The 21,320-nt window shown below is 41.3% G+C and overlaps 1 protein-coding gene across 1 annotated transcript in view; it reads right to left on the reverse strand.

Annotated features, from left to right (window-relative positions):
* Nucleotides 1–21,320, reverse strand: part of AEBP2 (AE binding protein 2) — a 76,117-nt gene that overhangs the window by 29,152 nt on the left and 25,645 nt on the right. The window contains exons 3-4 of the mRNA XM_019544471.1: nucleotides 17,532–17,739; nucleotides 9,284–9,391 (exon numbers count right to left, since the gene is read on the reverse strand). Of these exons, the coding sequence (XP_019400016.1) occupies nucleotides 9,284–9,391; nucleotides 17,532–17,739 (316 nt within the window). The remainder of the gene's footprint in view (nucleotides 1–9,283; nucleotides 9,392–17,531; nucleotides 17,740–21,320) is intronic.

The raw sequence follows: 21,320 nt of genomic DNA on the forward strand, positions 1-21,320 counted from the left end.
CTTTTTTCTCTAAAATAATATATCCAGCAATCCGTTCCTAATGGGTCATGTCTCTTCCTCTCCAAAGATATAGGAGCAGTTCAGGCTGTCACTTCAGGATCTCTGACGGTAAGTCCCACCAAATCTACTTCCCAACGGACATTTATACAACTTTACAAGACCACTAATAAATCCAACTCACCTATTAAATACAGCTTTAAACCAACCTTTTCCCAAGGAACTCAGATCTAGATGTTACTTTTTGTTTTTGTTTTTTTGTTGTTTTTTTAGTACCACAGGGTGGGTCCGGATTGGTGGATATGTTACTTCAAGAGAAAATAAGTAACATGTAAGAAGTTTAATTTCTCTAGTGTACCCATACCCACCATTGTTAACGGGCAGTAATGAACAATGAGTATTTTGAATAGGCAAGGAAAAGTAAGAAACAGGTATGAATATAGAGACCTGCAATCATCCTTTTTGAGATAAGAACTGTTATTTTGGAATGTTAGCTTCTCCTCCTCAAGAAAGAATGCAATTATAAAATTGCATTATAAACAGATATATTTTAAAAGAATATATTCTCTTTCTGTCCAAGATGCCATTGCTCATGTTCCAATTGGCATTAATACTTTAAGCAATGGTTTTACCTATAGGCTGCTTTAAGTACAGGTAAACATTATTGTTTACCTCCTTCAAAATGATAGCTTTAAAGCAATTCAGTCAGAAATCTGAGCTTGATTAATCAAAGAAAAAATACTGGAAAGGAATTAACAATATTCATACATCTTACAATTATGTTATTCTAGCAGTGATTTCCCTGCCCATGCTTCTGACAAAACAGTAGAATTTATGGTTATTAATAGTCTTAAGTGCGTACATCATTCCTCCTTTATAAAAATGCCATCTTAATTGCTAAAGATAAGCCATTAGAGTTGACTTTGCTATCTTTTAGCTTTCAGTTGTTTTAGGTTCCCGTTTTGGAATTTCCAAATGTATACTGCTACCTAGTAAGTGCTCAAATACTTTTAATATCCAATGTAGATATGAAATGTATTTAGTTAAGTATTCCAATTAAATTGAAATTTAAGAGGCATGTCTTATAATGTTCCCTCTGGGTCGAAGTGCCATGTATGAGGAGTATGAAACACTTCTCCTGGGAACAGTTTTCTGATTTGCACACGAGAGCTTATATTTTTATCTAGTTTTGCAAGACCCCAGTTTTCACTGAGGTCAGGCCATACAGGTAAAACTTTTTTCTTCCTCAAACTTGTAAAGTCAGAACTATAATTGGTTTGGATTTTCATTCTTATCTAAAGTGCTGCTGATATAGCCAAGCAAGCCCTAAGACAAGTAAGAGATACACTGTTTATACTGCTTTGCATAGAAATCTTAGGAATGCTCAGAACTAGCCTAACTTTTGACTTCAGTGTCACCAAAATTAGACCAGTGATGAGCACTTTTGAACATCCCATCCTTGAGCACTGATGCATTCAGTTCTGACTAATCAAACTGTAGAACTCTACATAAAGTTTTTAGCAGGTAAAAGAACTGTTGATTTAATATTTAAATTTGATGGTAATCTTAAGGGGGCAAAAAAAAAAAAAGGTCTAAAAAAATCTGATAGTACTACTAAATTAAAAAAAAACTATGTTTCTTTGAGAGCTATCAATGTAGTTTTGCAAATAAATCCATTTTCATGTTTAACATATCAATCACCTAAATAAACTTTTTAAAGTTAATAACTTTTTTTGCTCAACTTTCTGCCTGCTTAAGCAGTGAATCTTTAACTTTTGTATCTACTTTATGTCCAGTTGCTGGATGGATAGAGGACGTTTTGCCAGCAGAATGACAACCAAGACTTCCAGATGACCACTGACCATGCTGGGCTCACTGAACACTGGACTTTGCAACTGTCATTCCACTGTCATGCATATCAAATGTGCTCATGGAGTTCTGAAAGCTGATGCTGCTACAATTTACTGCTAACGAGAGCCTCCAACGTGTATACACTGACCTCAGTTACAATGGCAAGTGAAGACTGAAGCAGCAAACAGTATAAATGAACTAAAATATTAAGAATAGAATAGTTAGAATAGTTATGCAGAAAGAAACTGCTACAATGACCTCAAACAGCCTTGCATATTAAGGTATTTTTATATAAAGTTATTCCCAAAAGGTTAAATTACACTGAGCTTTCTGGGTCAAACCTCCATCACACCTTTCAATGTGTATCAAGCTCTTTGTATTTTTTTTTTACGAAATAGTTTTTAAAAAGCTTCTTTAGTACAAATGACAGCTTCTTCAGCTAACTTCCTCTGTCTAATTCTCCTAATAGAATATATGAGGGACTTGGAAATCTCCTTCTCCAGCACCATAATCCACATTAGTGAATGTTCAAGGTGACTGAGAACATTAAGAATTAAAGGCGCTGTGATAGGCAAGTCATAGGATGGGGCTGTCCAACAGGCGGCCCACAGACAGTGAGGCTCATGAAGAGTTACCCTACAGCCCCTAGGCTCCCATTAGGCTGTCATTGCTTTCATCCTTCCATGTATGAGGGGGAGAAGACAGGTGGCATTTAGCCACTTAGACACATCTTGGACAGTCTTGTCATAGAACAATTAAAGGACTTAAGTGGTGGGACATATTTTCTTTGCTGAATGAAATCAGCCCCCTGAAATTGTAGTTGTCTGAATGGATCCCATGAGATTACCACTGCTGGTTTTTCCGTGCCGGTGAACACCCCCAGCCCAAAAATTTTCAGACACTGTACCCAGGACAGAACCAGCTCAAACCATTCATGCTGACAAGATATCCCACAATATTCTACCAGCTCCTTCCTAAAAGGATGGAGAAATACTCTCATAACGGTATTCCAAAAATATAACCAACTAAAACAAAAAGAAAGAAATGTTATATCCCTCAACTCTACAGGGAAAGTGGTATCTAATTAGCATATGTTTTAAGAAATAAATGTTATTTAAGTAATTGTGTCTTCTCTAACATGGATATATCCAAACTAATGCAATTCCTTTAGAAACCAAAGAGGTTCAGGCTGGATTTAAAGGAAAAAAAGATCATTACATACAGAGAGAAATTCAAAAGCCAGGTAAATGGCTAAAAGCAAACCTTCTGCCTTCAAATGCAAAGGAACATTATATCCCCACAGAGGTGGTACAGTCACCCACCCTGGCGATCTGCAAAAAGTGTCTTGATGCCCACCTTGCTGTGGTCATCTGAGCCCAGCAGTCTTCCCTGCCGAAGTGCAGGGAGGCCAGACCTGATGATCCTGTAGGGTCTCTTCCAGCCCCTAACATCTATGAATCTGCATTTCAAAAAAACCAATTCAGACATCTCACAGAAAAATTCTGCAAGTTTGACACTCCTGGACCAGGAAAATTAAAAAAAAATACATACATATTTAACAAATTGTTTTTTAAAAGAACTGTTCCTGGTCCAGGAGTGCCAAACTTGCAAAATTGTTTTGTGAGATGTCTGAATTGGTTCTTCTGAAATATAGATTCATAGATGTTAGGGGCTGTTATATATATAAAATGTAAGAATTTGTGGTGCATACCCAATTCTTATCATTAAAGGACTGGTAAGATCACCATACTGCTCTGCTTTGCAGGCCTGAAAGATGGAGGAAAAATGAAAAATGAGTTATAAACTACTTTCAAATTGAAACTGAACATGTCTTATGGTCTTACCCAGCCCTTCTACTGTAATTTCAGGCTTTCTGGCTGTCATACAAAGAAATTCCAATTCATTTTAAAATCAAACTGCAATTGCTTGATTCTCTAAAGACATGTTACTTCAAGATGAAAAGTCAGAGCTCCTTTTTACGCAAAGCTTATGTGAAAGGACTGTATCCCAAATAGGAAATTAGGAAAAACACTAAAAGAATGATGAATTAAAGAGGAACTCTGTGTCCCAATGTTGTCCAAAGGTGGTAATGTCTAATATACCACCATACCCTTAAATAGTTTAGAAGACAAGTCAAATCTTAAAGGATGAAGTTTAGTTACTCTAGTGGTTTAAACCAGGCCATAGGAAACTGACCCAAGCTTAAAAAGCAAATTTTCTGCATTCATCAGTAATATAACTTTTTGTTCCCTGAGAAAGGAGGCCTGAAAATGAAAACTGGGCTTGAGAAATTAACTTTCACAAACAAGGGGCCACAAAATACTGCCTTACTTTTATGAAAAACAAAGAGCTGACAAAGCAAGTGAGAGGTGGGCTTCAACCAAAGTGACAAGTGAAATAAATGCTCAAATTTTTTTTTTTGGAGGGGATAGGGGGAAAGGCGAGGGAGGGGAGAATGAGGAGGAAAAGAATGCTATTGCACTAGAAGATTTACCTGGGCTTTTTTTTTTTTTTTTTCCAGACAGCCATGAAAGACAAAAGTCAAGAGCTCATTTAGCGAAGTGTACTTACTGTTTCTGAAAAGTGACACCACTAGATGCTTTACAGCAAAAGTGGTCAACCTGTGGCATGGCTGGCTGCTGTGTGGCACATGGATGACTGTGGCAGGGACAGGCAGCACAATGGCAGAAAGGGCAAGGAGTAGAAAGAAGAGCATCAGATCAGGTAGAAGTACAGGGCAAGAAGCAGAAAGCTCAGTAATAGCTTAGTCACAAAGCAGAGTAGCAGCTTGGTTAGGTATCATAAAGCAGGGCAGCCAATCAGGCAGAGAAAAGAGGTTGCAGCGGCACTTACGGAGGGTACAGTGCTAATTTGTGGCACACCTGCCAAAAAAGTTTGCCCACACTGCAAATAAACTTCCTTGTGGAGAACTATTATGATAGCTTGCCTTAAGGGAAGCTTCTTCCTAATTTCCACGTTTAGTTAATATGAGGATTAACAATTTATTTCATTCTATTTAATATTAAATTAATTTCCACTTTCCATACTAAACATCTAAATTTACTTTTCAGGCCCAACCAAATTCCACAGACTAGTCATCTGAAAGAGCTTGGGGCTCTTCCCTCATACTCTCAAGTTTGTCATCTCTTCAATTCATGAGCATATCTTTGTTTTTTTTTTGTTTTGTTTTTTTTTGTTTTGTTTTGTTTTTTTTAAAGAGAAAAGGTGCACAGGAGTACTTAATTTACTTTCTTTATGCTAGCTTTTTTTACTTTGTTTCTATTCTAAACTAAACCAGGTTCCAAGTACTTTCTTGCTGTCTACATAACAAATCTTCCCATGCTTCTAATTGCCACTTTGCTTGCTACTATTTTCCTGTACTCTCTTTAAGCATACTGGTTAAAATTAAAACAAAGTAGTTTTCCAAATGAAAGCATGCCATTGATTTATATGCTGTCATTTATATGTCATATTTTCTAACTTTGTAAATCTTAACACTTTTTTGACCACTGCTGTACAGTAAGTATTTTCATTGAGCTGTTCACAATGATTCCCAGTTTTTCCTCCTAATACATAGTTAATTAAGAATCCAAAACCATGTAATACCATTCTAATGTGTTCCTAGACATTCTTAAACAAGATGCATGGCTTTGTTTTGACTGTTTTGATTGGCTCCTCTGTTGTTCCTCAGTCTTTGACTTAACTTCATTCACCATTTTTCTGGCTCCTGGTTTTCTCTTGGACAACTTCTAATCAAAGATACAACAACTGTCTCATGAAAAGATTAATTTGCTAAATATGAGAATGAATCCTAGATCCTCAAAGGTACAAACAAGAATGAGACATCTCTGAGGATCAGGGTCTTAAGGTGTCCAAATGCTTTGTATCTACAAGTTCTTTTAATAATAATTTTATGGACAGTAAATAAATACAGAGTACAGGCACAATATTATTTTACCATGCTGTGTTTAAACTCACATATTTATCTGTCAGAATTACATTTCATTTTGATAGGGCTCAACTCAAGTGTTGTCTCAAGAATGACAATTTGGAGGGATCTCTCTGAAGTAGGTTTTGCAGCCATGCTGGAAACTGGGGAGGATCATTTTATCTGATCTGATGGGCAACAGTGGAAATAAGAGATTCCCAGAATAATTCACACTACAAACGCTGAGAAATTAGACTTGGGGAACTATGGAATCCAGACCAAAAAATAGGATAGTGTTCTCAAACACTTCCCCCCACTAAGTAACAGGTGACCGGACAACATCAAAACTCCTTGGCCTTGATCTTAAATGCATCTGCTAATCACATGGCAGGTCCCTGAGCAATAAATGAATAACTGTGTTTATATCAGAGTGCTAGCTGTCCTTTCTACCACAAAGGATAATTTCATCTGATGACTGCTGACCATATTAAATCAGCCTCCAAAAGCCCTTGAGCATGAAAAAACAAACTCTCCCCCACAGTTTAAAGTAAGTGTCCTTCATTTGACAAATTCTAATATAAGGTACTGGCACTGCAGCCAGTAAAACCTGAATAAGGATCATCCAAGGGCATGAATTCAGAGAAAGACACCCACAGCATTCAGCCAACTGTGGCTCTTGCTATAAAATTTTCATCTATTCAGGTAGACTGTTGCTATTACATATATATATTATAGTCTGTCAGCCTATAAAAATAGCAAGTCTATACTTGAAGAGATTAAAATATTATCGCAACACATACATATGATAACATACATATGTACAAATGTACGTATGCTTTCAAGGGGGAGGTCTTGATAACATGACATTTTGATATGCGATTACTTCATCAGTGAGTTCTGAAGTCTGCATTTGGTGCTGACAGTGTCCTGAAATCTCTAGTCTCTCTGATGGGAACAAAAGACCCAAATTCTTCCCAAGTCCAAGGCAACATGCAACACATTTCAAACTAGTAAAATTTAAGAAGCATGCATAACATACAAAAAAGTGGTAATTAGCAGAAGAAATGCTTAAAATTTCATAAAGAGCCAAGATGACTACCATTGGTCAGGTTTGGGTTTGTTTTTTTTTTTAAGTTTTTCCACTGACCACAGTTGGAAAGTACTGTAAACAAACCTAGTGCTACTTGCACATATAATGTGGGATGCCTTCCTCTACTGCAACAAGTAGTTTGTAAATCTACAGAAATAGAAGTTCTGATACCTGCATGTAAGTGTACAAACCAAAATCCACTGAAGACCATATTTTATATAATTCTATATCTAACTAGGTAACCATAGCACTGCTTTTTAAGATGCTTCACAATAGTTTCTGCCCCTTCAAAGTCTATATATAGGTTTCCCTTGCTTTATGAGGGTTCTCAATGTGCGAATTCACTCTTATGCGATGACCCTTTTTATTCCAAAAATTAGTTGTATGTGAGGTAAATTCACTCTTATGTGATCAATGTGGTGGAAACCACAAAGTCAGCTGCTTTGTGCACTGCACTGTGGGAGTGACACACACCAAAATATAGTCTCCCGTGTGGATCTGTGCTCCTCACTCATTATCTGTGATGTGTTTCCATAATTACCATCCCCATGATGATAGTGCCCTGGTGCTTGTGTGTACTGTCTGCTGTTGGCGAGTACCAAAATTGTCTTGTAAGAGTGGTAGAAATGGGTCTGGGGGTCAGTATAGTCAAGGTCTTGGAATGTATCCTATTTGTTACATTGTAAAGTGGGTTTCTTTCATGTGAATTCGAGTTATGCGCCATTTTCCAGGAACACATGTACAGCGTAAAGCAAGGGAAAACTGTATTTAAAATGTCTTTCTGAAACATTAATATTGTTTGAAATGTTAATATTTCACAAGCTAACCATTCTTATTTTATAGTATTGCATTTGCTTAATGCCTACTGATTTTGCCTGCCAATTTTTGCCATAATAAAACTTTAAACAAAATGATATAGTCTGAACAGACCAGAGCTATTATCAGGCATCTCTAAATACTGTATGTAAACCATTAGGGCAGGCCTACCATGTGAGGGTTAATACAAAATTGTGTATGTCTGCAGAAAGGTATAACAGAGGATCTTTTAGAAAAATAATCATCATCTGCCTCATTCTATAATTCAGTTTCCAATCTCTCAAAATAAAGGTAAACAAGGGAGAGGGTCCATCCAATTATTCATTGTTAAAACCTATTCCAAATTTAGCATTCAGAACTCAACCAGTTACTGTAATAATGTCAGGAATCTATGATCCACCTGCTAAGCTTTAAGAGTGGGTGTCATCACCTCCACAACTATTTTATTCTTCTGAACAACTGCTACTAGCTTGACAGGTAATATCAGTTTTCTCTTGTTACAGATTATGTTATATAGTTCAGAATGAAAAGCTAGTGTTATCTCTGAGACAGGCTAGAGAACTGTACCATACTTCTTCTGGTGCCATGTATATACGTAATTGCTATCATGACTGCAATTATGAGGCCTATAGAAAAATAACTCATGGTAGAGGTCATTAAAAAAAACTGAATTTTTTTTTTGAGAAATACAAGTGCCTTAAGGAAGACAGAATAGACTGGAGGAGGGGCATGTATTGCATTTTAGGGAGATAAGTTGTGTTATTAAATTTATCTAAGGAAAACCCCAAATTGATGTTCAAATCTTGCATGGAAGGAGACTTCAGTCTGGAAGTAGTGTGGGTGGGACTTACCATCAAGTGATCCAGGACTGACAGCTATGAACTGTCCCACTGTATCCATAAGAGGATGAAGCAACCCATTAATAACGGATTGGTGGATATGGGAATGATAAACACTACTATACCTAGAATCACAAGTACAGATTGAAGGGGGAAGGGGAGGAAGAAAGAGAAAGAAAATTAGAAAAGAATATGCAGGAATGCTAGTCACCTATATGGTTGTACAGTCTTGACTAACGTTTCCTTAACTGCACTGAGACACAAAATCAATCAGTCGCTCACTAGATTTCTACCACATTTTATTTTTAAAATGTCTTCCACCTATACAAAGACTTCAACCACATGTTTGGATGATCTATGTTTTACTTCCAAGGAAAGAAGTTTATACCGGGGGGCAGGGGGGAAGACACATCACAATCTGATTTCAGTTTAAACAGGTCAGTTAAACTGGGAAGTCCACAAGAAACTGAACTTCAGAAGACTAAGCCCAGTTTTTTGACTCTTAGCCCACTTACAAAGAAAAAGGAATGAGGAACAAGCTTGACAGGACAGGGGCTGTTTCTCCATGTGTGTTCACAAAGAGGACAGGGTCTTCAAAGCACTACTACAATATAAACAATTAATGAAGACAAATGACCAATATTCAGCTTCCTTGAAATATTTAGAAAATCTTCACATATTAAAATACATTAATCATGGGATAGTCGCAGTTGTTCACCATTCTCGAAATATAAATTATCATGTTTTATAATAAAAACTTACCTTGAAAGGCTTGTCCCCACTGTGAGTCAGCATATGCCTCTGTAACCAACTTTGACTTGTAGAAGGTGTGTTATATACTTTGCAACCTTTCCATAAGCAAACAAATACCTAAAGGGAAAAAGTGGCTAGTTAATTTATAAAACAAGATTTAGGCCCTGCATAGACCATTTTTCTCTTACTTGTCATGAAACGAACTTTGCTTTCTCGTAACAGGTTGCCCACTCATCTGGCAATGAAATGATAATCATAGGTATTCAAAGGCGGTTTACTGGCCAAACTGTTGTTCAAATGCTCCCTCAGGTTAAGAGGAGCTGCACCATGAAACTGGTAGATATGTATACAACACCCTGAAATCGATTACTAAGAAATTAAGAAAATTCCAGGCTAATTAAATAAAAAGGATTCTCATAAGAGGAAAGAGTATTCTCATTCACAAACAACAGTTTATTTCTGAACGTGAGATCAAGTTAAAACCATTTTACAGTATTACAAGGCCTAAATACCTACTTAAGTACCTACTTTTTTTTCTTTTCCAGATGCTCCAAAAGTAGATCAAATACCCACACGCCCATCATAAAAATACCAGCAAGATTTTTTTAATTGTAGGACTGGAAAAGGTGCGACCGTCTGGACTCTACCTATGTGGGGGAAGGGAGGCAATGCTACATGCATCTACCACTATGCAAATCAGTTAATTCCAGGTGATGCCAAAATAATTATTTTTAAGTGCATAACTGTTTTTGAAGTACTGAGTAGTTTAGTTCTGGTTCCCCCCCACAAAAAAACAAACTCCAATTTCTATTTTCCCGAGGCCTTTCTACATTCTTTTATGGGTTCAAAATGCTGACGGCAAAAGTATCCATTATTAAATAGGCTTTTTTTCAATCCATCAAGCCAAAGATAAACTCCTGCCATAATTCACTGCTATCAAGTAACTGTTTAAACAATTAAAGTATGTTTAAAAAAATAAAAAAAAATAAAAAATGCTATATCCTTTCCTACAGACATAGTTGCTGAATTCTAGGTCATTCTCTATTTTTCATCAAGTCTGGCTGGTGGATTAGAAAGCATTCAACTAGGGTCTCTGTAACTCAGTGGACTACCGACACATCAGTTGTACACAGAGCAGCACATGGTAGGGAAGGACTCTCATACCATGCAGCCTGTCTTTCAGTTAATCTTCTGTTTTTGATTGCACAGAATAGGGACAAGGATCTGGGACTCAAGAGTTCTCTTTATAGGGCTGAGGAGCTGAAGTGGACATGGTCTTAACATGTAAAATTGGGCAGAACTCAGTCAAAACTCAGGATTCTGGGTCCCCATGCTCACCTTTTTTAAAGTTACTCTGGTGCTGAATGAAATCCAAACTAAAATTTGCAAAATTGTGAAATATTTAAAATACCCCCTTTGTTTTCAAAATACTGTAATATGGTGTTTTGAAAGTATGATACTGGGACCTCACAGCTGCTCAGTGGAACGTCTTAAAATTGGGGTCTCCACCCTGGTGCAGTTTATATGGTGGGCCTCTTTAGTAAAAAACCTGGATATCAGTACTAGTTATGCCAGGCTTCGACTACATGGCTTCCGTGACAGGAAGCTTGAAAAGCCCTGACAAGATAAAGTTGAGACTTCAAGGATTTTCATATTCCCAGTTTCTCCTTAACTTTGGCACAGCTGCCTGTCCCAAAGTTAAAGAGCCTGGAAACACTAGGCTCTCACAGCTGCAAGGCAAGTCCAGGGATTCCAGTATTCTCAGGGTCTGTGGCTGCACAATGCACAGTGACTACAGAGACAGAAACCACTAGGGTTCAGAGGCTGCTGTATGATGCAGATGCCCCAGTATGGGAGACCTTCTCCCATTTATGGCAACACTACCAATCTTGAGGTCATGGAACAGGAAACCCTGGTAGCCTGTCACAGGATCGCCAGGTTCTGAATCTTAACTGTGTAGCGGGGAGCTGAGCTTTAGTTAGAGACGGAGCAAGGTTGGCAGCCCAAAACCAGGTGGACAGTAGAAGCTCCAGAGTCTCTAGGAGTCCACCAGGGACCCTGCCTTTGTTTTGGAAAAAAGTCTAAATCAAAGATGTTGTTGACAAAACATTTTAGGTTCAACCAACTAGACTTTTAAATTAAATTCTGTTTTCCTGAAAAATGTATGGATTCCACAAAGGAGCCCTTGGAACCAGTTAAAATGCTGCTGCTTGGCAGTTTGTGGGTGGTCGCCCCCACTGGTGCTAGTTTCAGAGCTGTAGCCTCTTCATTTAATAATATTCAAGGTGTCTACATGTGTTACTGATTTTATGTCCAAAGAATTACTTGCACGTCTCTCTCAGTAGTACCAGTCATTGTGCAAATAACTTGATTTTAAATACTCCCTACAATGTAGCCATGAGCTATACTAGTACCTCACCAGCAGGTGGTGCACAAATCCCTACTTTTCTGAAACAAAATAGCCAAGAACTCAGCTTTTCCTCTGAAATTCAGAACTTTAAAGATACAATAAAAAAATTCACAGCTTAGCAAGACATAAGTGTCCAGGTACAGACTCACTGCAAACAGTGTATTCAGATACAGCTTCAGACAGCCTCTCATTTCTTTAAAAAGAAGTCTATTAGAGCATATTTTGCAGATTAAAAGGTTCCAGGAATGCAGTATTATTAAAACAAAGACCCAGATCCTGTCCTGCCTCTAGGACATCTCAGTTGCACTTCCGTAGTTTTTAGACATCTAAGTCAGTGAGTGCAATCTTATCTGACCACATGATACCCTGGCCCTTTATGTCCGTCTTGGCCTGGAAAGATCCCTAAGCAACTAGACTTGGGCAGGCTTCAATTGAGGATGTAAATAACCTTTTAAAAATATTTGTTTAACCTCCTCTAATTATATTGGTTAAACAAATAACAGATAACAGCAGCTTCCACGCTAGCCACTCCCAGCTCCCCTGGCCTTTTGACTGTTTGGGGAGAGGGGAGGAGGGCAAGCCCAGCCAGGCAACACAGCCTAAAAAACCCTGAGGGTAGGAGGGAGGAAGTACCTGTAAAGGACCAGCTAATTGTTTAAATGATTAATCATTAGGCTACTCAATATTTTCCTCTTAGGCTATGAGTACTAGTCCCCACCCCCTTACCCGGCTGCCTTCTGATTCCTGCTGGGGCACCATGGGGCTTCCCTTCCCTGCCAGACTTCACACACCCGGAGCTAAAGGATAGCTGGTAAGCTAACCGGTTACAACTGCACATGTCGGTTAAACAAGTAATCATTTAACTTTACATTCCTAGCTTCAATGCAATCCAGAACAACCATCTAGACATCTATCACTACCCCTACTCTATTACAATTGAATTGTTCTGGAAACACCCTTTAGGTCCCATAAAAGTGGGCTGAAAAAACTACCAAGAAACTATTGGATGTACAGGACTACAGCAAAGGACTGGAGTCCTACCTTTTTCCTAGTAATCTGTTTGTTCTAGGCCCTCCTTAGCTAGAGAAGCATTTACATCCATAGCTCCAACTTCTCAGAAAAGCATCCAAAATACAAGTCAATAATGGACTAGGTGGGTCTGGGTGTATCCCTTCAACAATCATGATCAGCTATCTGGGTTTTCCGTTTCCTACGGAAAAACGGACAAAACCACGGATTCCCAGTTTTTAACTGGAGAAAATGCAGATTTCTCTTTTTAGCAGAGAAATCCATGGATTCTCTGCTTTTGCAAAGAGCTCTTGCAGGCTGGCACAGCTTCAGCCTGCAGTAACCAATTGCAAAAACGGCAGGAAACCTCCAGCCCCTCCTGGAGCAGGAGGGAGAGTGGGGAAGGCAGGGCCTGAGCCAGTGAGGCAGCCAAGGCCGGGCTCAAGGCTCGCCCTTCGCCCCTAGAGCATGGAGGTAAGCAGGGCTTGGGGAAGGGTTGGGGAAGATGGTTGGGGGCTGAGGTAGCTGCTGGCCCCAGGCAGCACATCACAGCTGGGAGCAGGGCCGGGGTGAAGGCAGGGGTGCCCCTCTGTGGGGGGGCCTTGCAGGCAAGTGGTGCAGGACAGTGTGGTGGTGCCCGCCACATGCAGGCTGCGCACACACCGCCCAGCTGGCTGCCCAGGGGAGGGGGAGATGGAGGCTGGCATGCGGCCGGAGCACAGCTCCGTGACGCTGCAGCCACGGCAAGGGATGGGGGCATGGCGGCGGGGGGTTGGGCTTGCATGTGGCGCTGCCGCTTACCTGGAGGCCTGTGATAGCAGTGACAGCTACTGCCTCCAAAACCTCCCACTGCCACTGTACAGCCATGCCTGGGGCCATGTGGCTGGCTGCTGGGCAGCAGCGGCAGCATGGTAGTGGCCGGGCGGCATGCATCACCACCACCCTGTGCTGCACCACTGCCGCCGGTGGTGGGGCTAAGAACGGCTGTGTGCCTCCTGGCCATTTCTGCGCTGCTGCCACTGGCTGCACAGCTCTGGGCATGGCTCCACAGCAGCAGGGTTTACATGCAGCGGCTGTCACTGCTGGCACAGGCAGCCCCACAGGCCGCCCATGCCAGCGGTGACTGCCTCTGCCTCCAAAACCTCCCGCTGCCACCACGGAGCCATGATCGGAGTTCTGCGGCTGGTGGCAGTGGCGCAGTGCATGGTGGTGGTGGGGATGCCTGTGCCACCTGCCCACCACCACGCTGCTGCTGCCGCCCGGCCACACAGCTCCGGGCAGAGCTCCGTGGCGGCATTGGGATGTTTTGGAGGCAGTGTCCATCACCACCATTACGGGCCTCCAGGTAAGGGGCAGTGTCACATGCAAGCCAAATCCCTTGCCGCAGCTGCAGAGCCAGCCACAGAGCTGTACTTTGGCTGCATGCCAGCCTCCATTCCCCCTCCCCTGGGCAGCCAGCTGGGCTGCATGTGTGCGGCCTGCACATGATGGGCACTACCACACTGTACCCTGTATCACTTGCCTGCAAAGCCCACACCCCCCCCGCAGAGGGGCACCCCTGCCCTCACCCCCTGGCCCTGCTCCCAGCTGCGATGTGCCGCCTGCAGCCAGCAGCTCCCCCACACTCCCTCAGCCCCCAACCATCTTCCCCAGCCCTGCCCCACAGCCCCCATGCCTCACTTACCTCTAGGATCTAGGGGCGAAGGGCATGGCTCCACAGTGGCAGTGCTTGCCTGCAAAACCCTCCCCCATGAAGACACCACTGTGGAGCCATGCAGCTGGTTGCGGGACATGCCACTGAATGCAATCCCCCCCGTTTCACCCCCCGGCTGAGCAGCACATGTGGCCTGCATATGGTGGTTGCCACTGCACTGTTGCTGCTGTGCCCTGTGCCACTTGCCCACAAAGCCATTTGGGTGGCCGTGGGATGGTAGCACAGGACGCAGTGGCAGAGTTGCAGTGGCGACCTCCGTATGCAAACCTCTTGTCAGGCCGGCCAGCATTAATCAGAGAAAACAAGGATCCCTGATCATGATGAAGCTGAGCCATTAGGCAGAAAAAAATAAGTCTCATTAGGGCTGGGAAAAAAAGCATACAAGAAGGAACCCGACTCTAACCTAGCATAGATGGAGGGCATTCTCCTGGGAGAGAGGAGTCACTGGTTCCAGCCCTTGCTCCATCCAGTGCTGTATATATTTTGGAGTAAACAGGAATTTGGCAAAAAAGCAACTCCTCTCTTGAAAGGATACTGATTTAGTCTATCAGTTTAACCAGTCATCCAAATCCCATGTACTCATTTTATAAATAAAGAGAGAACCTCCACATATTCTGCACAAAGTAAAATAATAGATAAATAAAATGAAAAAAAAAATCTAAGGCTGGCACACTTCACTGCAGCAGTCCAACTGAAATTACTTAATGTCCAGTAGAAAAAAAATCATTCTTTATAAAGAACATTGGCCAGATAGCCATTTAATTATGTCCCCTTTAGCAAGAGACTGAATAGAATAATTGAAATCTAGAGCTTGAAAACGTTTTAGCTTTATGTCCACTTCAGATGAAACTTAATATAAAACTTGTTCAGGAGGTTGCACAAAGCAGCATAAGACGACTGGGCCAGATTAGGATGTGCTAGTGACACCATTTTTTATATAATGTGCATTAATTACATGGCAAAACAGGTGAGAGATAGATTACATCACTGATACGCAAATCAAGCCATTAGATTTCTGTCAAATGAAGGGAAGCTTCATCAGTTGATTAGAGACTAAATTAGTGCTAACACAGTAGGCTTTAAAATACTGAACTAAAGTTGTGTGTTTAAACTAAAGTGATTATTTAAAAGAAATACAACCTAGAATTGTCTAGAATGGAATTTTTCCCCATAAAGTTTTCCAAGCTTACACAGATCTGAGACTTACAGTGCAAGATATGAAGACAGAAGAGTACTCTAATGGCATATCTTTTAGAGGCCTGTCACAGAAACTACAAAAAAGTACTTCAATACTAAAATCCCACATGCTCAAATGCTAGTCACCAAGGAGGATTATACCTCGCTAAGGTGGAGAAAGAACTAAAGACCAGCAACCAGGATCAAAGAAAACAAGAAGTCCTTTTTTAAATATATAGGAAGTAAAAAGAAGTCACCGGGTAAAGTGAGGCCCCTGCAGGACATGCCTGGCAATCTGGTGGTTGCACCAGATGAAAAGGCTGACCTCTTTAACAAATTCTTTGCCTCCATTTTTCTGAGCGGGGACCAGGACATCTCTCCCATTGGGATTCCAGACAGACTCAGGAGAGGCAGCGTCAGGCCTAGGGTCAGGGAGGACCTAGTAAGGAAACTTCTGGTGGGGCTGGAAGTGTTTAAATCAGCAGGTTCAGATGCTCTCCACCCCAGGGTGCTGACGGAATTGGCAGGGGTCATTGCAGGGCCCCTGGCACGGCTTTACGAGCACTCGTGGTGCACTAGCCAGGTGCCAGAGGGCCCTGCAATGACCCTGAAGGAAGGACTGGCAGAGGCCCTGTTCCCCTGAGCACTACCCAGAGTAACTAGGAATAACAGCTACAAGTTGATTGAGAGTAGGGTTCAAGCTAGACATCGGGAGGCACTACTTCACAGTCAGGGCGGCTAGGATCTGGAACCAACTTCCAAGGAAGTGGTGCTCGCTCCTACCCTGGGTAGGAGGCTAGATAATCACCTAGCTGGGGTCATTTGATTCCAGCATTCATCCCTGCCCATGGCAGGGGTCGGACTTGATGATCTGCTCAGGTCCCTTCTGACCCCAACAACTAGTCAATACCAGGCTAGGTCTGAAAGATTCTGCTTTTAACAGTCCAAAGAGCTTTGCCCTGGAGCCATATGCAATGCATACTCCAATGTTTGACAGAAGTGACTATAAGTGACTACATACAATGAAAAGATACCCAAATAAGTTCAGCAACCCAGCAGACTGGCCCCATATGGACATATATTTTGACTGCTTCCAACAATTCAGGAAAAATTATCAAAATGGAAGAACTCATGCTACTCTTCTGAAGGAAGCATATAGCTCTAAAAAATAACAAAATTCCTTCAAAAATTAGACAAAATATTTCCTTTAAAAATGTTTGCAATCTTAAATTTTGAGTTTAGAGCCCTTAAAACTCTTCCATGCATCAAAGACATGCCTTTAGGTGATGTTTTATTTTTTTCCTTAAATTGAGTATCAGAAAGTGTGAGTCTTAAATGCAAGGGTATCTTAAAATTAGAAGTAAAACAGCATTCAATTGCAAAATTATGTAATGCCAATTCACATGAAACACCTGGAAGAGAAGACACCAGATGGGAGTAAAAAAAAGCTTTTAAAAAGTTGTTGTGTTTTTTTAAAGTGTCAAGAAGAGAAAGATAAATGTTATAATTGCCACAGTAACTTAATTCAGCCACAAATTTCATGTTTTACATGTGTAGCTGTGACAGGGGGTCCTATAGTAAAAAAAAAAAAATAAAAGGAAAATATCAGTAGCTTTATTTTGAAAACTGCATATATATTTGGAAAACTACTCAGAACTTCTGGATAAGGTCAAACTCACCCACAAGTAACTTTAGGCATCCATTCTTTAAGTCTGGAGCAGAATAAATAGCTACTAGCATGACTTATCCCATAGCACATTCCCTTTGAGCCATTTCATTTCTTAACACCAAATATTTTATCAATTTCAAAAAGAGATTTTTGACATGTGGTAGGGTGACAAGACAGTGCCAAACACAACAGTAATAGCTCACATATAAGGCATCAGTCTACAAGTACAGATACTAAATTGTTGAGCAGAGGAAAACAAACAAAAAAAATTAAAACCAACCCCTCCTCGCTGACCATCCACATGTATGGAGCGAATGTGATCTGCCAAATCCGGGCTGGAGTTGAAGCAAGTATGACACTGGTCCCAACAACAGTTATAAGCAATACTTTTTGCAGATGAAGCTGTAACTCCTTGTCCGTTCATCATAACTGGAGTTGAACGCCCACTGGAAATTGTGCTGTCTACATCCATTATAGTGCTGCTTATGCTACAAAGTAAAAGAAGAATAAGAATGTTATTCTGTGATACACAAAGGCAAACACTGAATAATGAGCTTATGGTCTTTTAGTTTGCCTCACTGTTTCAGAGAGGTTTACTTCACCTATTCAAAACACTGGGCAGATTTTTTTTTTTTTTTTAATTACTTTTTACTCAATTAACACTTATCTGTAATGGTTTATGATCAGGGAGATAAGAGGTTTATATCTGGGCATCCAGTCAATCCTACTATGATTCATGGCAGAATTTATTTAGGAAGTAGTTCACAACAGAGACAGCTTAAAAGCTTTCTCCTTCCTTGACTACCAGAAAAATAAATCTATTAGCAAGGGTGAAAAAAAGATCCATGTGCTGCCCTTACACAGCCAGAAATCATTCACGTTAATACATTTTTCACCCCCAATTACTGTATTTCTGTCTCTGCCTCTACCATCTCTCCAAAGACTCCTCTCAGTCATGATTCACAAAGAGCGAGTGCCATCTGCTGCATTTAGCCATGAGCCCCTCATACCCATGAGAAGTAAAACCTCTTCCTTAAATGTTCCCCATCTTTGCTTCCAGAGAAGAAAGTAATGGTATTTGCGCCACACTGCTGCTAACTGTCTCTTTCTCCTCCTTGACAGAACAATATAGCAGTTTCTGAACCTTGGCAACAGTTTATTCTTACAATGAATATATCTGGTCATATTAATTCAACTCTTTCAGCTGGTAGTTTTTTTTTTCATATCCTAAAGATGTTTTAACAATTTCTTCCCATGATCAAGTAAGACTCACACTGTTATGCCCTGAAACATTATTCTGTTTTAAATGATGTGCAGTAATTAGTCTCAGTTGTAATATCACCTTAAATATTCAGACAGTAGTATCCTCCCTTAGTCTTCCTATCTGCAGTCTGGACACAGAGATCTCAACCATTCCTAATTTTTTTAATCTCTCTCAATTCTTCCCCTTGTAACTGCGCTCTCCATCTGTTTACTGTATAAATAGTAGGTTTTCCAAATTAAACAGCAACAAAACCAGACAAGTGCCAAGCAGAGTAAAATTACTGCCTTTGTCATTTCCAAACATTGCTGTTAATACTTAAGCTTGATAAAATAACATTATACTGCTTATATAGTTCCAGTGCATGGCAAGCTTTGTTGGGGTTTTGTTTTTGTTTTGTTTTGTTTTTACAGGAATAGGAAAATAGGTTCCCGCCATGAACAGTCTATAATTTAAGTTGACAAATACAATGTATGCAAGTAAAATAGGACTACATTTTAACACTTACTATGACCCAAGTTTTAGGTTCCAGTATTCAAGTAAATAACAATCATGAAAGCCAGAATTGCAACCCTCCCAATTTCCTATCACTTTAATAACCTGAAACATCCAGTCTCCAACACAGCTGAACAATAAACTTGTTTTTAAAAGGTTATTTACCACTAACTGTTCTAACCATAAAATTATTAATTCACATATTTACACACAGGACATGGTACCCCTGTCAAACTGCAAAACTACCTTAAAGGGCCATATGCACAAACGTGTCAGGTATCCAGGTTGGTCTAGAGCTGGGGTTTTCGACCTTTTTGGGTCAGTGTACCCTCAGCAGCCATTTGAGGAGGCAAGAGTACCCCAGTGGCCAGACAAGCGGGGCAAGTGGGAGGGTCCCCTGCAGGCAACTGGCAACTGTGCCAGTGGCATGACGGCAGCACCCGCTGCTGAGTACCCCCTGAGGCCATCCCAAGTACCCCAGGGGTACACATACCCCTGGTTGAAAACCCCTGGCCTAGAGGAAAAAGGCAATGGGAGTCATAGCAGAGATGATCTCTTTTATTAGACCAGTAAGATTTTGGCAAAAAAATATTTAATTGCAAACTTCTGGGCACAAACACCCTTGGAAAAAAAATTTTACAAAATTTTTTTTTTGGGGGGGGGGGGATGACAAAATCTTGCTGACCTAATAAAAGATCATCTCTACTATGAGTCCTGATTGCCTTTTCTCTAGACCAATACGGCTACAACCCGGATACCTGACACATGGAAATATCAAATTTTAGACAACTTTTTAAAACAAAATCTTCATATTTTCCCAAGCAGAAAGCAACTGTGACTTCCTAAAACCTAAGATCCTGCTCCTGCCTTTGCTTCAAGGTAATTTGCATAATCACAGATCCTCACAGAAAGTTCAGAGACTCCATACCAGCTTGGAGCTGACTTCCCAGACAAGTTTTCCATCTATTGACTCCTCTGTGAAATCCTATGAAATATAAACTTTCATTTCTACCCAGGACAACTTTTTACTATCTTTTCTCCAATGCCTAATGAAGGGTGTTTGTGCCCAAAAGTTTGCAATTAAAGAATTTTTTTGGAAAAAATCTGGTCGGTCTAATAAAAGATATCATCTCTACTATGAGTCCTGATATGCACAAATGGATTTTCATTGCCCCTGTTCTATAGACAGATGTGCACTCTAAAACCACTTTTTATTATCTGAACTCCAGATTACTGATATTATATAAAAGACAAAGACAAAGAAGAAGATTGGGGAACAGCATAATAGTTCAAAGAATCACAGAAGTAGGGCTGGAAGGGACCTCCAGAGGTCATCTAGTTTTAACTCCCTGCCTGAGGCAGAACCATCCCTATCCAAACCATCCCATACAAATCCATGTCTAACTTATTATTAAAACTGTAAAATCAACCATGTCTCAACTACAAAACACAGGACTCTAATCTGCTACGGGTAAAGCGAGGAACAACAGTGCTTAGTGCTGCAAGAGTTGTTAAAATGCACTCAAAAGATTCCAGGAAAAAGGCAATGCTCCCTGCTAGAGGAAGGCAAAAATAAAACCTCCACAGTCCATAGCAATCTGAGCAGGGGAGAAGCTCAAATTCAGAGCAGAAGGCGACCTAAGCAGGCAACTCTGGGTTTTAGTCCTTGCAGGACAACTGGCACACCGTAGTCCAGTGGTCCCCAACCAGTCAATCCCAATCAACTAGCCTCTTTTAGTCTATCCTGAGCTGGCACATGCCTGCCAGCACCTCTCAGCCCAGCACATCAGTCTGGGGGAGGGAAGAGTGGGGGCCAAATCGAGGCCCCTGTGGTAAGGGAGAGATGGCGTGGCACAGCCAGGAGCAGGGGAAGGTAAGTCGGGCTGCAGCCTGGCCAGGTGATGGGAGGATTGGAGTCCAGGGGGTAATCCAGGGGCTGGGGGGCCTCCTGCTACCAGGGTCACCCCAGGGAAGGCCCTGGGGGCACGTGCCCTCCCCCACCTTTGTGCAGGGCAGAGGTGGCTGCCGCTGTATCTCAAGCACCAATGCAGCTGGCCACACATGGACATAGCTCAGCCCAGCAGCAGGACACGTGTGGTGCTGGGTCACAAAGCCCAGCCCACAACAGCACCCACCTCCGCCATGCATAGGTGGAAGGGCATGTGCCCCTCAAACACAGGGCAGCACAGGCAGCTGCAGCAGCAGTGAGGGAGGGAGTGGAGCTGGAGCAGGGGCAGGCCCTGCAGCTGGGGTGGGATGGAGCAGCAAGCAGTTCATCCAGAGGGTACAGGGAGTGGGGGGCATGCACCAGGG

The sequence above is a fragment of the Crocodylus porosus genome, unplaced genomic scaffold, assembly GCF_001723895.1.
Source record: "Crocodylus porosus isolate Cpor-Errol unplaced genomic scaffold, CroPor_comp1, whole genome shotgun sequence".
NCBI lineage: Eukaryota > Metazoa > Chordata > Crocodylia > Crocodylidae > Crocodylus > Crocodylus porosus.